Source organism: Mytilus edulis, chromosome 8, assembly GCF_963676685.1.
Source record: "Mytilus edulis chromosome 8, xbMytEdul2.2, whole genome shotgun sequence".
NCBI classification, from domain to species: Eukaryota; Metazoa; Mollusca; class Bivalvia; order Mytilida; family Mytilidae; genus Mytilus; species Mytilus edulis.
Genome location: NC_092351.1, coordinates 31,644,204 through 31,661,726, shown reverse-complemented (window position 1 = coordinate 31,661,726; position 17,523 = coordinate 31,644,204). Strand labels below are relative to the sequence as shown.

The 17,523-nt window shown below is 32.8% G+C and overlaps 2 protein-coding genes across 2 annotated transcripts; one reads left to right on the top strand and one right to left on the bottom strand.

Moving 5' to 3' along the window:
- The first annotated feature begins 5,049 nt into the window (after positions 1–5,049).
- Positions 5,050–9,776, top strand: LOC139485348 (WSCD family member CG9164-like). Its single transcript, XM_071269768.1, has 5 exons — positions 5,050–5,172; positions 5,900–5,959; positions 6,666–6,802; positions 7,083–7,313; positions 9,019–9,776. The coding sequence occupies exons 1-5, from the start codon at positions 5,093–5,095 to the stop codon at positions 9,375–9,377; spliced, it is 867 nt and encodes a 288-aa protein (XP_071125869.1). The 5' UTR covers positions 5,050–5,092; the 3' UTR covers positions 9,378–9,776.
- A 1,145-nt stretch (positions 9,777–10,921) lies between these two features.
- LOC139485347 (fibrinogen-like protein 1) lies at positions 10,922–16,215 on the bottom strand. The gene is made up of 6 exons (XM_071269767.1): positions 16,082–16,215; positions 15,200–15,280; positions 14,196–14,326; positions 13,523–13,619; positions 12,727–12,891; positions 10,922–11,225 (listed from the first exon to the last, which is right to left on the bottom strand). Exons 1-6 carry the CDS (start codon positions 16,185–16,187, stop codon positions 10,963–10,965), a joined length of 843 nt encoding a protein of 280 aa, XP_071125868.1. The 5' UTR covers positions 16,188–16,215; the 3' UTR covers positions 10,922–10,962.
- Positions 16,216–17,523: the final 1,308 nt, after the last annotated feature.

Below are 17,523 nucleotides of genomic sequence, written 5' to 3'. Positions count from 1 at the left end.
TGAACAACTTTGTGACTCTAGTCTTCATGCAATTTTGTTTGCCTGTTATGTTCACAATGACATTTACCACACCTTAATTTCAGATTGTTTGATTGATGATGTTCACTGGCTGTAAATTTGTAGTTGGTATGGCAATCAGTTGGTGCACTACCCTGTAAAACATGATGACCTTACATTGAGCTCTCCTTTCTTGTCAGGAGTACTGTCTTCCAGTTTAGTGCCTGTAGCATTGATGTTACACTACTCGTTCTTCTGTAATCATTGAGTATAAATCGTGCGCGTCGGCGTTGCATAGCTTCTAATTTGTTAATGTTGTCCTTAGGCAGCAACCATTTGATTTTCGGGGGAGGGGGGGGGGGGGGGGGGCTATGTATTTTTTTGGAAAAAAAAGTTTGTTTCCAGTTTTGGGAGAAAAAAATAATTTGTTTCTTTTCCTAAGAAAAAAAAATTGTTTGTTTCACCCTCAGCTGCCACTATATATGTAAATGCTAAAATTGAAAGAAAAAAAATGTTTTCGACTTCTCGCCAAAAAAATAGTTTTTCCAGAAAAAAAATCCATAAAATCAAATGGTTGCTGCCTTAGTAGATGGATCCCAGATGGTACCAGAGTATTCTATTAGTGGTCTTACACGCGTTTGGTAGCATAAGGCTTTAGTCTTACCTAGGCTAGGACAGTTTTCGATGTTCCTTTGAAGAAAAGCTCTGTTAGAGTTAGCTTTCTTTGCGATGTTGTCAATGTGTTTATTCCAACTTAATGTTTTGTGTATGGAGGCGCCAAGATATTTCGCAGAATCAACCTCTTCTAGGATATGACTGTGGATATCATAATTTGCCTGAACTGTTTTTCGCTTTGTTGTTACTCTTAAAAGAGTTGGCATTTTTGGGGGTGGAATTCCATCTACCAGTCTGCCTCCCATTGTTGTAGTCCATCCAGGTCTTTTTGAAGGATGGTCACATCTGTTTCATTTCTTATCTGTCGGTAGAGAACGCAGTCGCGTCTGCGAAAGGTCTAACATTTGAAAATGACACATACTCTGGGATGTCATTTATAAAAATAAGAAACATAAACGGGCCAACCACGCTACCTTGTGAAACTCCAGACTGCACTAGCGAAGTTTCTGACGACTCTCCTTCCAGGAGTACACATTGCTGTCTGTCTTCCAGAAAATTTCTCAGACATTTTAATGTCGCTCCTCCAATGCCATAATGGTTGATCTTGTACAGTATTTGTAGAAGTCTAAGAGAATTAGATCTACTTCCTCTTTATTGTCGATGTTTTTTGCTAGGTCTTGAATTGTGAGTATCAGTTGGGATTCACAGGACCATTCTTTTCTGAAACCAGTTTGAGCATCAGTCAAGATGGAGTGACTTTCTAGGTGTTTGATGAAGTTGGTACAGATGATATGCTCCATAATATTACAGTGAGCTTCATTGAAGAATTTAGTCAATAAACTTATAGATATACTATCCTGGATGAACGCTTTCAATCTTATTATGTAAATCTTAGAAGTTAAGTGGAACTAGGAAACAATTATACCTTTTTTGCCTATAAATTGAATGTTTGCTATTAACAACAATATATTTTTTTGTCAAATATTCAAATTATCCAATTTATTTTTGGTTCAAACAATTTGTTTGTGACCGCAAAATATTTTGTGGTCGTTAATTGGTAACACCTGTTGTCCGAAGATATTTGGTTTCCAGATATATAACTTTAGTATCCTCTTGTATTGTATGTTCGACCTACTAATGATAATTTTCCGAAAGATTAGCTGTCAATTTATTTTTGAAGTTACTCTTTTAATGCTGATTAAAGAATATGAATTGTAACCATGATGCTGTATGTCATTTTCTATTCAAAAGAATTTAATGATGTATTTAAATGGGTATGATTATGATTGCAAACTCCATTTGAATTGAGATTATTCGTTATTCGAAAGACAGAAAGTGTACCCAAATATCTTTTAGTCACGTTTGCATCTACCTATTGACTAAATGTCTGCTTAATATTGGGAAGATCGGGAGATCAGGGGGCTATCACCATTGCCTTGTGACCTTTGTCCTAAAATTTTGATAATTTATACCTGAAAAGTAACAATATAAGCCCTCCATAGATAACGAATATGACATTATTCTGGGAAATCCTTCTTATACAACCTTTATATACAGAGTCTATGACTTACTTCATTTTTAAGCACATTGAAAGTTCAGGGGGCTCTTTTTTTCAAAAAAATTTCAACACAATTTTAAATATCCAATATCGAATAACAAACCAGCTGCTAACATTACACACATTAATACTTCATGGTAAACTTCCAATAGGAAAATTAAGTCTGCATGTTCAAAAATTTCTACCAATTACAAGGAGAATACAAAAAGCCGAATCACTAAGACATTCCATTGACATGCATCATGGTACAGACAACAACCACTGAACATCAGATTCCTGACTTATGACAGGCGCAAAAAAATGCAGCGGGATTAAACATTTTAATGGTACCAAAACTTCTTCCTTCTCTGAAATAAAAGGTATAACATCACAACATGTTTATTCTTTTTAAACGGCATCGGTAGTCCTGAGGTAGTGTGTTTCCCATGGGAAGAGAAGTTCTCACTGTTTGAGGCCAATCAGAGTCAAACTATATTTTAAAATTGGTATATGTTGCTTCTACGATAAAATGCATAAAAAAATAAAAATAAAGACTGGTCTGCTGGAACTCCAAATAATGTGTCAGGGTGTGGCAACACAATTTCCTGGGGACTGTTACTTTGCGAAAAGCTTTTAGATAGAAAGAATCTCACAATAAAAAAATCAGCAATACAAAAACAAACAAAAGTGAGGTCATGAATTAAATTTGAAAGTAGGTCCCAGGTGAGCAACTGGGGCTCATTAGGGAACAACTATTCGATTCTCTGTGATAAGACAGGGATTTGTACCCTAAATCATTTTTAATGGCTAATCACAAACAATATTTTTTTCAGCATATTTCAAAACGATATTTTGTTTACTGTAACACTTCAATTAGTATGTGTTCATGTACAGTTATCCCACCATGTAATATATATATAGACCAATCAGTTTTTTATCTTGTTTCTCGCCCGGCTATATGAATGACCAGGAGACTGTTGCCTATCATGTCTGTCGATCTTGCTAGATCAGGTTGACGAGCTGTCTTTATAAAGCAGTAATGAGGATATATACAGTAAAGGGGATATCCAAATGATGTTCCATGAAGTCATAAAGAAGTTGTGACTTGAAAGATTAGTTTCCTCTTAGATCCCCAAAACAAAAGAAAATGACCTTGCAGTCCCTTATATTGATATTAATGTGTTTTGTTAAATCTTTACGTTTTTATTAGATATTTTGTTATTTTTGTATGGCAAGCCGTTTAACTTACTCGAACTTAGTATAGTATATAAGACATCTTATAGACCTTATATAATCTAGTTTTTGTAAAATATCTATAAAATAAGTGTGGACACAGATCATTGTGGATAGTATGTTAATTAAGTTGTTGATAATGTTTTCCGACAAAAAGAGTTCTCTATTTTTCCCATAGGGTTCTATATAAAACTGTTGCACAATGACATCCAACCTGCACCAAACTCTAAACATTAGCAGTGTTGTTTATTTAATATTTGTTTTTTTTAATGCATATGTTCAAGACTGCCATGAAGGAGACACTAATTGCATTGATTACAAAATGAATATGATACGATCTTTGATTTTGTATAAGCTAGGAAAATGGAATTAATATAAAGTAATGAAAATGTCTTACATGCTGCTTAGGTCTAGATGAGCTAGAAAGTAATTCTCTGTGTAATGTTTTATTAGTTGTTTCTTCGAAAATGTCTTTTCCAAAGCCTTGTCAAGTTAAAAAAAAAATTGACCAGTATCAAAATGAAAAAACATGTAGATATACTTATAAATGTTTCATCTACCTGTATTAATTTTATGTTTATCTAAACACCTGTGTGATATTTCTAATGCATTGATCACCAAATGTTACATTGTACAGATGTCTCCAAGTAATTACTACAATGACATGTTCAAATAAACATCACAAAATGACTAAAAGAAATACTGTTTAAGGTAATTTTTATCCTTTAATATCACAATAAGTATTTTAGTTTTATTAATAAAAGTAAAAGCTGACCATTTTAAAAGAGATAAAAACACTTTTGTTGAATGTTGAACCATGTGAACCACGTATTATCAACAATAAGCACTAACCGTTCTGTAGTGAATGCACGCTTCTGTTAATGGTAGTAACATTAGGATAACCAATGAATTGTATACTGTTGTTTAACAAGAAAATATTTCTAGTTTTCACTTTTTTAGTATCTGAACTTTAACTAAATATAAATATTCATCATGATACAAGATGCTTTCAAATTGAACAGTGTTTGCGTTAATGATTATTAAACATTGCCACATGTTAATTTACTTGACTCAAGTCAGGGCAGTGAATGACGTTTTTTGTAATGTTAATTTTCAATGAATTTTGTATTGACGGCTCATATTTGGCAAGATCTGTTGGAAGGGTTCACATTTTGTCCTGGCTAATGCTGGTTAAAGTTGAGACAAAACAATACATACTTGTCTATCATTATTTATCGCAAGCTGACTTGTATTTTTGTTTGTATGTTTGTTCTTTTGTTGTAAAGTTGAGCTGCTAAATCATTTATTTTTTTCATAGTTTTCGAAGGATGATAAAAGAATAGGTTTTCATATATCATTAAAATAGATGCAATTACCTTGGATAAATTCCTAATTTATATCTTCTCCAAAACAAAACAAAACATATTTATTTAATTGTGTAAGTAACTTTGCAAATTGTATGCAACATTTACACACACGACACATTTTAAAAAACAATACCGTTAGGTTTTACTCCTTGTTGAAGACATTAATTTGATATTGAGACGACGAACAGCAATACTAGAGCTGTTTCTGTGCCTTTGAGTACTTTGAAAACTAATTGCTGCACAGAACATGTTCCAGATATTTTGTAATCATTATTTACAGGCACTCTTTCTTTATGTTGCAGCATTGACGAACAAAAAGAACCTACAAAAATTAAGCAAGACGATGACAAGAATAATAAGCAGACGGTACACAAAAATTTTCTATGCGACCATTTTGATCTTCGTAGTGATAGTTACTTACAGGTACATGAGCATGAAAGTTTTACTCCTGTTACATCTTTTGGATACTAGAGTATATATACTTTACTTTTAAATGTTATGGTGATTTGTATTTTATCATTGTGCTTTATTCAAACCTACAAATTCGGACTATTCTTAAAATAATATTGTAATAACGATTAAAAGTGCAATATTTGTTTTTGTTCATATATATATTTATATAACCTCAGTTCTAATATACTAAATAGTTTTCCAGAAAAAAATTATTGACTGGGTTTTGATGGTCACATTTTCATCATTTTGTTTGCTTTTCACTTGTAACTTTTGAATTGAATTTTCGAACACATAAAAATGACAGGAAACATAAAATTGGTGTTCTACGCACCATTCATTGTTCTATCTTGATGCATTTTTATCCCATTATTTTGCTTTTACAAATTTTACCAAAAGCAACCGCCACTACCCACTTTGTTTATCTTAATCTCTAATGCCCAATCCTTTTCCAATAATAACGTACGTTTATTTTGCCCTTAAGTTATAGTCCTTGTTGTAGACGAAACCCACGCATGGCGTACGCAATTATACGTCTGGTAACTTTGATAAGAAACATATATATATATAGATATACTGTTCCCATCTTTGATAAAAAAAATAATTCTATACAAATCATTAACAGACACAAATAAACCTACTCCCACTATGTGAATAAGACGTATCCCGATTCAAACATAATGTGTTATTTTCTTTCCAGATTGATGATTCAGAGAGAAACCAGGACACCAAAGCTTCCATTTCTTGATAAAAAATTTAGGTAGGGTACACGGATATTTTGTGAGGGAATTTAGATAATATATAACGCCTATACTAAGAGATTAAACGGTTATAGGCAATTACAATTCAAAATTTGTTTGACAAAATATTAGCCCTATTATAACTTTAAAAGTATAAGCCTCACAACTTTTCACTAGTATAGAGTCATTGACGAAGGAGAAAAAGGCAAAGTTAACAACGTGCACATGCGCTAACTGTAGATGTATGATCATATACCTCCAGATAAACGTATACACTGTGGAAAAACTTGAAACTTTTACGCCATTGACAAAACAAGTCCACACGGATAACAATTTGTGACTAGGGAATTAAAGGCTTATATATATGTGCGTTTATAGATAAGTAACCAAAAGCAAAAACATAATTTGTAACTTCAAGTAGATGCTAATTGAACAAAAAAAAAAACCGTTCACAAAACCAATTCCCAAATTTTTAGATAAAAAACCCATAATAAAATGGATAAGCATATATTGTTAGCATGCCGCGGTGTGTGTACAACATTTGTTATCGCCGGACTCATTTGACTAGTACAATGTTCCAGTTACTTTATTCTTGTCTGTTTAAATAACATTATTTCAACACATTTTACTTTCAAGTTTGCCATTAACAAGCTACGAAAAAGTAGATATGTATATAAAACATATCAGTCGTGCAATTTAAACATCTTGGTGATAATTCCATTTCAGAGGCCAAGATTTAAATGATAATGGTTGCAAACCAAAAACTGTTTGGTTTAGTAAAACTCCTCTGAAAAAGACAGCTCTAGCTAGTTATCCAGGATCGGGAACCAGATTGCTACGACATGTACTAGAGCTAACTACAGGTGATCATTTCAACAATGTTGAGAGAGAGTGATGTACATATTTTTAATTGTGTAATTGGCTAGGTTTGCAAAACTATTGTGTTTAGGGTACTAGTACAGTTAAAATAGTTGTATGACAGTTGTTATTCATTCGTTTATTGTGATTGTCATGAACTTTTGTATTTGAAATATGATTACGGACTTTCCGTTTTGAATTTTTCCTCGGAGTTCGGTTATTGACCATAGTCAGAACCTGTTGCACGGCGATGCCTTCAGTTACTTTTTTTATCTTTTTTTGTAGGAGTATTAACGGGTTCAACATATTGTGACAAACAACTGTTACAAGATTTTGAAGGCGAATGTACTGACGATGAAACAGTACTTACAATCAAAACACATGAATGGTTCGACAAACTCAAATATGAGAAGGCAGTTATACTAATCCGGAGTCCGTACAAAAGCTACGCATCCCTGTTTAGCCATCAAAATGGCCAAGATATAGGAAGAGGAGCCAGCAAGGTAGATTTTGATTGTAAGTTGTTTTCTAACAATGATTATGTCCCGAGTCAGAAATTTCGGGTTAAGGTGTCAGACCACCAACTACTCCCTCCAATTTAGAACGAACGTGAAAGTAGGCCTACTCAGACAAAAAATAGTGCATTTGATGCCATTGTTTACTCAAACTAACCAAAAAATTGGCAGAAATGAAACTTGTGGTGAAAGAAAAATATATTAAGACCATTTTGAGCCAAAATTTACTTGTCTATGAGTTTGCATTCAATATTGGGGATTAATGCACTCCATAGTATACTAATTTAAGATTTCCAGAAAACCAGGGCTTATTTTTAGTGGTACCTCTATTCTGGAGACCTCTTCTTATATGATTTTAAAGGTATGTTGAAAATTGAAATGTAGAAAGCTGATGCATGTACGATTCAGGATAAACCTGAGGGTGGTAAAGGGTTATTGTCGTGCAACATGTTTTACCATTTTTATTTGACGTGCAGCCGTGAAAAAGGTTCGTTATTCACCGTGTTTCGTGAAATCGGTTAAAAGATTAATGTGCAAGACCTTTTTAATTGTTCATCGTGAAATGACAATTTTCTTCCGTGCAGATATCTCCCCCCCCTTTTACGCCCCTCATACCTGGTTTCTATGAAATTAAACTTAAGGTAAAATATTAAGATAATGTGAAAATTGAAAAATTTGGTTGAACAGAAAGGGACTTTTTATTGGTGGTCTGACACCGTGATTTCCTTGTTCGTACACAAATCTGAGAATAAAATATCTTCATTTGTTGAATTTTAATGTGTACGACGTTGATAATCAATCACATGGACATCACAAATTATTGTCAGGAATGCAATATAATCGCAAATCTTTTTTTCTGTTCAACAAGTTTTAATATCATCTTTACAGTGATTTCGTCAGAATTGTGAGGAAGTCGGCTCAAGACTGAACAATCTGATTTGCTTAGCTCAAACTCTATGCTAATAATTTTGAAATATATTGTTTAGAACTCTTGTATTACTTTTAATGCATATTCTTCATGGCATCTTCGTTGCGTTTTACAAACTAGTATATAATTGTATTGGAACAAATTATCGCCGGAATGAAAATCTTCAACATTCTGCACGCTCACAGCGAGTACACTATTGATTACAATGTTTTGTTAAATTATGCTTTAGTAATAAGATGTTGTGCTTTTACACCACTGTCTCAAGTGAGTTGACAGAGGCTTGAGTGCCTCATTGGTAATCATCCCACATCGGAAATTGTATCAGCCCTTGGGAAGCACCCTAAGAATATTTTTTTGAAGAGCTTGAGATTTAATTTGATTGTCTATGTCTATGTTTTGTTAATTTATTTCCATTTTCTAACATATTTAAAAAGCTTTTAATGTAACTCACTCGTCAAATAACGAGAAAAAAAGGGGGATTATTATATTTCAATTAACATAGTCTAACAAATTATTTTTTGAAATGTACGACTGTAGTTTCGCCATAACATCAGTTCACCGTGGATACCGACATAATAACACATAATTTCGGCATCTTTGTAACATAAAAGATACTTTTTTTTATTGTTCCAGACTGCAACTGAACAGTTATATCTTTGGTGGATAGTTGTCTCATTGGCAGCTAGTCTTTAATTTTTATAATTATTGAAAAAATAATGTAGTTTTTCTCACATTGCTTTAACAACAAATTACTGTTGTTCTCTCGTTATTTTTGCAGTGAAATTTAAAGAATTCTTAGGAAGTCTGTTTGACATGTGGAGATATTTTAACGAAGAATGGATGAAAGACTTTGTTGGTCCAAAATACATAATCTTTTTCGATAACCTTGTACAGAACCCTAAGAACGAAATAAGGAAACTGATGGCATTTTTAGAATTCGAATACACCGAAAAAGACTTAATGTGTGCGGCAAAACATCTGAAGGCAGGAATCCGCAAAAAAGAATATGAAGATATTGATGTAAAACAGTATTTCACACTAGAACAATTGAGTAAAACAGAGGAGTATATCAAAATTATAGAAACAATGGCTACTGAGATAAACGATATTCCTCATCACATTGATCGGGATTTATAGCCAGAGAAAACATAGAGACAAATCAAACTTGGGACTACAATAGCGTATTTCGTTAAACACCGACCATTTAACTTCAGAGAGTTGGGCTTATGTTTTCTTCCTAGAAAAATGTTGATCCCCAATTTGATGATAAAAATATTGTGGGCAACCAGATGCATGACAAAAAAGATATTCGGAATCTAGATTTACCAAAACATTATAGTGTTACATTTTGAAATAAAGAAAAAAATTGACTCAAAGCGTCGAAAAACATTTAAAAAAAATCTGGCTCAGACAAAATACATACCCCTCTTTTTGAAGTTAGATGATTGATAATTTACTAGCTGTATTGATAACATTTAGTTTGAGTTTTTGTTGGAAGTAGACTAAGAAATGTTTTAAATGAATGAAGCTGAATAATGCATCTTCCTGTTATATTAATAATTTGGTATTCTAAATTGTTGCGTAGAACCACACCTTTTCCATGTTTCCTTTTATATATTTGTTTTGGTATTTTTCTAGGGTTTGTTATCAGGCTGAATCCTTAAAGTTCTCGAATACTTAAAGTTCGAAAATGGAGCAAAGACTCAAATGGCCGGGTAGCTCATAGTTTTTCTTTGAAACTAGAGAATGTCAATAATTAACCTATAACATTTATTACTGAAATAGAAAAAAAAATATTTTAAAAATAAGAAAAAATACACAGCTCCACTGCGCAAGGTGCATACATTGTATAAGTCAACAAACTTATGTTAAATTACGCCATCCGAAACACATTAAACAAACGACATATGGAAATCGGTATTTAAAAATAGACCTATGTTTTTTTCCAAAATGATCACTTGGTTTTACCTCATCATCAAATAAACAAGTTGTCGACTTAATCAATTAACAAGTTGAATTCAACATGTCGACTTCGTATTACTATGTCATTACATTTATATTAGACAGTCGACATTGTAATGCAATGTTTTCTACATCATTCCGACAAGTTGACTCCACATGATGATTAGATTCCAGCTTATAACACACAACATAACTAGTAATTCCGACTTTTTTGCAACCAAATAACGTAACAAGTGGTGTACCATATGCGCCTTCATAGTGTTGCTCCTGATAAATACACTTGTACGTTGAGAACGGCATATGTCATTTTACAAAAAAATTCAAAAATCATAAACTCCATGAATTATAATAAGTCAAACGTATTCAAATTCAATATTTACGAGAAGATATCACCCTTGAAATAACAACAGCTGGATGTAAAGGAAAGGGTATTGCTATATCGCTGAAGAGGTTAGATTATCAAGTTCGAGTTAGATCCTATATTTTGAGGGAAATAAGTAATTAAGAACTACTCTTACATTGTCGAGGTAAATTTAAACCGAACCGAAAAATGCCACTGCTTTTATATCGAATTTCCTTTAAAAAGGTATTATAACAGACAAACCACAGCAACATCACCTTATTCACCTTAGCATGCAACCAATACTCAAACATGTATTTGATATACATTATAATTCGAAATAATAAAATACATAAATGTGAATTCGAAAAGAGCAATGTACAATCAGATATATTTTATTTTTATTTTTTCAACATCGGATTAAATTCTTCGTATCATCATCGCAGCATATTTCAGAGAATATTCGGAACCCTTCCAACTACTCCATTGGATAAGATTCTCTCCAGTCAAACCTTCCTTATTGTTTGCATATGAGAATGTAAAGCACACAGCATCACATGTATTAAACCACCAACCGCCACCAACTCTGTTAAAAATCAATGCACAGTTTGCTTTATAATTGTCATTATCTTGATCAGGTGTTGTGAACTTCATGCCGTTGTGAGTAGGTGCAAGAGCATCGCCTGGAATATAAAATAGAACCACTTTTGATTCGATGGAATTTTTATAAGTAATAAGCATTTATTTGTATCTTTTTTAGTATAACATATAACCGTATGCAAAGCTCTGATTTCTTTTCTGAATTTGTTTTAACCTTAGTTTTATTTTGGTTGCATTAGATTTTCAAAGTTTGAATAAGATTTCGCATTACCAAATAATGTGGCCCCGAGAATCACCTACGAAACATTTAAAATAGCCGAAACGCGCACCAACTGCTACAGCAGAATTGGCAATGCTTATGTTGTTGATATACTAGTCAACAAAAGAAACGATACACGACTTTGAAATAAAATTTATCAAAAAGTATTTAATATAAAACAAAATGAAATACACTATTTTAAAAAGCTTTCATTTGCAATGTATGCACATGTGATAATGAAAATCAAAACTTGTCGGAAAGTATCTAAATTACCTGTAAACGACTATAGGGTGCAAATAAGTTTTGCGGAAAGTTGAATAAAAAATCGACACGTAATTTTCTAAGTACTAAATAAAATTTCAACTTTGTTTAAAAATATTCAATATGCTAATCAAGTTGTGTTTCATGTTGGTAACTAATGGGTTGAAATATTGTTTTTTCAAATTTTTGGGAAAAAAAGTGTTTTTTTGAAATCTCAAAAAATGCAAAAAAATTTTTTTTATTTTTGTCTCAAATCAATGCTTTGGATATGAAAACAACACACAGTAAATTTGGAACATTTCGGATTAGTTTTAAGATTGTGACAGCTTTTTGAATATCACTTTACACATACTGTCTATGGTAAATCAGTTGATAATGTATACATTTTAACGATTTCTCGTGGGGCCGAACTTTGGTAAACAAATAAACGAAGAAACTGTATGATTTTTAAAAACAAATTGATGGCAAACATTGTCTTTACCTTTAAATGAGAGGTTGGCATCATTAGTTGAAACTTCTGTTTTTCAAATTGTCGTTTTATGTAAATTTTGTAAAAAACAAAAAAAAATCGTCAAAAAACATCACGAAAGCAAAAAAATATTTTTTTTAAACGGATTTATATTTCCATAATGATTAAGTATTACTACCTTCTATATTGGTCCAATAAACGGAAAACTTTATCTTAAATTTGAAAAAAAAGTCTTGTATCGTTTCTTTTGTTGACTAGTATAGTAACACCGTATATATTCTTGTTTATTGCGAACACCGTATATCTGATTATATTATGTCGTGGTTGATGTAATTGGAAATGAATATTATTTCGGACACAGAAGATTCATTTAACGTTTTCAGAAGCGTCTATTTCCAAAAAAAAAAAAAAAAAATGGAAATAGTACGACTATTTTTTTTTTGAAGAAAACAAGCTAGATCATAATTAGACGTACCATTGACATAAAAAGCTTTATACTTTTAATATACTAATAAAGGAATAAATTACAATGAATATTCAATCCCAACTTGAATGCAGCTGTCTAGTGTATTTGTATAATTGTTAAAATTATTACCGGCATTTCCAGAATATCCACCAACTGTCAGTTTATATTTCGAGGCAGCATCTCCAATACTGAATTTTGAGTATTTGGCATACCTCTTTTCACCTTTAAAATTCTCCATGTCCACTCTCATCTCAGTATGCTTTACTGGCGTCAGTATATGAAGATATTTGTTTCCTATAAAATACGGGGAAAACATTTTTCATTATTATCTTTATTCTATATATCTATGATGTGTCAAGGTACATCATTTTAAAACTGTCAAACACATTACAGTGGGTATCGGTTAAACATTCAATGGGACAACGCCCACTTTAACATGAGAGGACGACAATTGGATATTCTTATATTCTTAGGAAGGATATTTTTTTGCAGAGTGACTATTCCTTTTTTGTCTGTTGTTCCGCAATTTTATTGTTTCCGCGAAAATTCATTTTCTCTTTTTTACACATGTGTTTCCGGCATTTTGTGTTACAGCATATTCATTTTATCCTATCTTATGATTAGTTAATATTCTTTTCAAAAAAGAGATTCTTTCAAGTACATATAATATCTAGCTGTACCATAAACCTTTTTTCTCAAAATCATGAAAATAATTGAGATAACAGATTCAAAAATGTAGTTTAAGACAATCCTAAGGTGTTATGGGTCATAACAAGTTTTATTTTATTCTCGATGTGCATTATAATAGCGTGTTCACCATGGAGATAAAAAAAGGTAGGAAATTAACAGACACACCAGTTTATGTTAAACCTTAAAAAACAAAAACATTTAGACAAAAATAAAGTATCATGCTTGTCTTACTTACCTAACCAAAATTCCCGATTTAAGCTTCCAAACCCATTTTCATATTCTATCCATGTTTTATTGAAATCTTGAGAACCACCCATTCGTCTGATAAGAACCTTGAAATGTTAAAAGATATATCAGAGTGCTGCTTGTCAACCACATTAAATGTATGTTTTAACTCTATGTTTCACATGTATAAGTTCCAAACGACATGAACAATAATATGTGATCAAGAGTTTGTTGTAAGAATGCTATCTCATTTTGATCTTTAAACGATGGACCCTTTTAATATTTCCATTTTTTTTTACACATACATATATCTAATTATGGTGGAAGCTTTACATAACTTATTGATCTTGACATCAGTACTACCTAGTTTTATTTTGGGTATGGTAGTCGGGTAGGCTTGGGCGAAAGTTTGTAGCCTAAAACATTTAAAAACAATTTTCTGATTTTTTTACCACAGTTGGCTTTTATTTATAGGAAGGTCCTTCCTCATCCAGATTTTTGAAAATCATAAATACGTTACTGCTGTTATAGATTCATGCTAAATTAACAGCTTAATAACAAGTTTTGTATGAAGGTGAAAGAGTGGACATGTATCATGTTGAGTATCAGTCGTATTTAATCAAAATCTTTATAATTCATTAAATTTTAAAAGTATGAACAAATTAAATTCACAGATTACTCACAGTCCAGCGTCCACCATCGGTCGTCATATCACAATAAACCTGGAATCCACTACCGGTAGTGGGATATATTCTATACACTCCACTGGTGTGATGCTTAGGATCCAAATCTGAACAGTCCTTTGGTTTACGTACTGTTAAATAAACGATAAATGTGTATTAATGTTCATTAATTAAAGTTTATTTAAGTGTTAATTTCCTTGCAGCTGCCATTTGTATCTTTATCTCTTATTCTTGACTTATTTATGATGTCTGCAAATTGTTTAACCGCAGTGTTTTGAAATTCTACTTTGTCATGTTATCTGATAAATCAGACGCGTCAAACTGGAGGTCACTCCTTCCCAACATCGTCTATAGCTATCAGAAATTTTGTTACAGTAGCAGTTGAAACTTTGTATAGGATAGATAAACATGTTTATTTTTGTAACAAGTTTATTTGTATTTATTGACCCGCCAACCGCTCAAAATTATTACCTGAGTTCTCAGGCAGCCCTGAATAAAACGGGTAACTAGGCAGCCCTCTCGTCGGGTGAACGAATCATTTGTTTGTCCATTTGACAGTTCTTTTGGATACATGTTTTAGTGTGCAAATGGTTTTTTCACTCGAGGTTATCCGACTCAGGTTGCAAAGTGAGCCCATACCCTCTAAGCATGGGCTGGGCCAGCGCTCAACATGCAGGTATAAAATTTAAGAGTAGGTATTAATATACTTGAGTTACCTATGTTTGACATGGGATGGACCAGCGCTCAACATGTCACGCGTAGAGAGATAAAGAAATGTATTACACATCATGTGAATGAATTGAAGAAAATGAAGGAAATACGTCACAAGAGACACATGTCTATGTTAAGTTAAAGAAAAAGTTCGAACACAAAGACAAGAAGTTTTATATTGATGTAGAAAGGGTATGCTTTGAATTTAATAGACTGTTCTATTGTCTTGTATACTGGTGTGAATTTAATACAAAAATACACTGTGAATTTAACTTTTGATATTGTGTACTAACCTAGAGGTTCAACTGATCTGAATTTCCCAGTCGCTAAGATATTGAGAACTCTTTCAGCAGTCGCTCCATAGAAACAAACACCTAGAAGATATGACGAAATCTAAGTGAGTTTGCACATCGGTTCAAGTGAAAAACTAAACATGTTTTTATAAACATTATACAGTTATGAATACTTAAGATCCTACATCTTGTCGATACTTATGCTGGTCTCTACAATAAGCATTTTGAATGTGTACTGATTGATATTTAAATCAGGGAAACATGATTTATGTTTTATCTGCAATTGTCTTTGAACTGGCTTTCGGTAACAGTAAGTAATCTCCGATCGATACGCTGAAATTTATTTCTTTTCCTTGGTTCTTTTTTTTAATCTTATATCATTCTTAGGAGTCAAGCCTTTAGCAACTTATTTTTGCAGTGTGTTCTCATGTACAACTGTTAAGCCGTTGTTCCTACTAGAGAAAAGATAAGGCGCGTTACCCACCTTATTCTGCATATGCATGCCCCATGTCAGGGGTTTGTTTGTATTCAACTTATATTTGTTTTTCATTAATTATGTTGTACCTAAATAAAACTGTGATAAAACCCTTTGTAAAAATTTCGTCCACACACAGGGAAGGATCTGCTAGAATATATTTCATCGAATATATTGCGACCAAAACTTTGCAAAGCCAATAGTATGAAACGTTAAAAAACATCGTAAACATGACAATACATTTGTTATAGTAGCGCTGAATATAATTCAGTAACATTCATTTGAACAAATCGAACAGTAAGTGCGTAAAATTGTAAGTAACAACAATGCATTTCTGGTCAAAGATCTGTTGAAATAGATATCTTCATTTTGTCTGGCAATTGTTCACATCAAAACTAAAAACTTACCAGAATCAGACGATGACTTGACCAGGTGTTTGTTTAAAATAGTGTCCGCAGAAACTAACACACTTAAAGCAATAAGAATAATCGTAACGTAAATATGTCTTGCCATTGTATCCTGTCAATTGTAGAAACGTATATGTTGCACTATTTTATTCTAACAGAATGAATAGATATGATTGCGTGATACGACTTGTGCAACAGGTGGTAACAAGGAAGTATTGGTATAGAAACGATATTTTCTGTGAAGTTCTTGGAATTTTACGAACATCATACAGATAATGGTTGACTGCTTTGAAAGATCTGTTTCACAGATGATAACGGATATGTTCAAATTCTCGTTACCATAATCCTGTCCTCTATTTCCTTGAATTAGACTTCTCATTGTTTTTGTACTTACAAGATGAGCAACACGATGGGTAGCACGTGTGGAGCAGGATATTAAAATCCCTGAAGCTTCCTGAGATCATCCGGTTTTTGGTGGGGTTCATGTTTCTTAGTCTATGTTGTGTTTTGTATACTGTCCTTCGTCTTTGGTTCTTTTTTCTTGGGGTTTTTTTTGCATGTCATTGTCATTATCAGTATGTTTTCGACTTGAGTTTGATACTCCTTTTCAATTGATATTTTTATTCTCCCTTTTGTTGTTGTTAATTACTTCAAGCATAAAAAGCTATAATAATATGATAAACAAAAGTATCTATATATTTGAATATGGATAAACGAAAGTCTGGGTAATGCGATGGAGCGCTCGACTGTTATCCTGTTACTTATTCGCTTATAATACGTTTGTTATACGTTGCACTTTTTAAAAAAAATATTTTCGTGTTTCTGGTGGTAACTATGTGTTCCTATAGGTGTTCATGTACCCGTTTCATCTCTCGACTGATACCCTGTTACTTATTCGTTCCTTATTCTCATAAATAATACGTTTGCTATCGTTGCACTTTGAAAAAGAAATATTTTCGTGTTTCTGGTGGTAACTATGTGTTCTTAGAGGTGAAATACCATTATAAGCGCGTATGTACCCGTTTCAGCGCTCGACTGATACCCTGTTACTTATTTGTTTCTTATTCACGTATAATACGTGTGTTATACGTTGCACCTATTAAGAAATTATTTTCAATTGTTTTCTTGTCTCTGGTGGTAGATTTGGGTTCTACAGTGGCGGATCCAGAGGGGGGGTTCCGGGGGTCCGCACCCCCCCTTTATTTTGGCCGATCAATGCATTTGAATCGGGACATATGTTTGCACCCCCTACACCCCCTTTGCCCTGGGCTAGCACCCCCCCCCCCCTTTCGAAAATTCCTGCATCCGCCACTGGGTTCTAAGAGGTGACATAACTCTTTAAGCGCGTATGTACCCGTTTCAGCGCTCGACTGTTACCCTGTTACTTTTTCGCTTATAATACGTTTGTTATACGTTTCACCTTTTACATAATGATTTTCAAT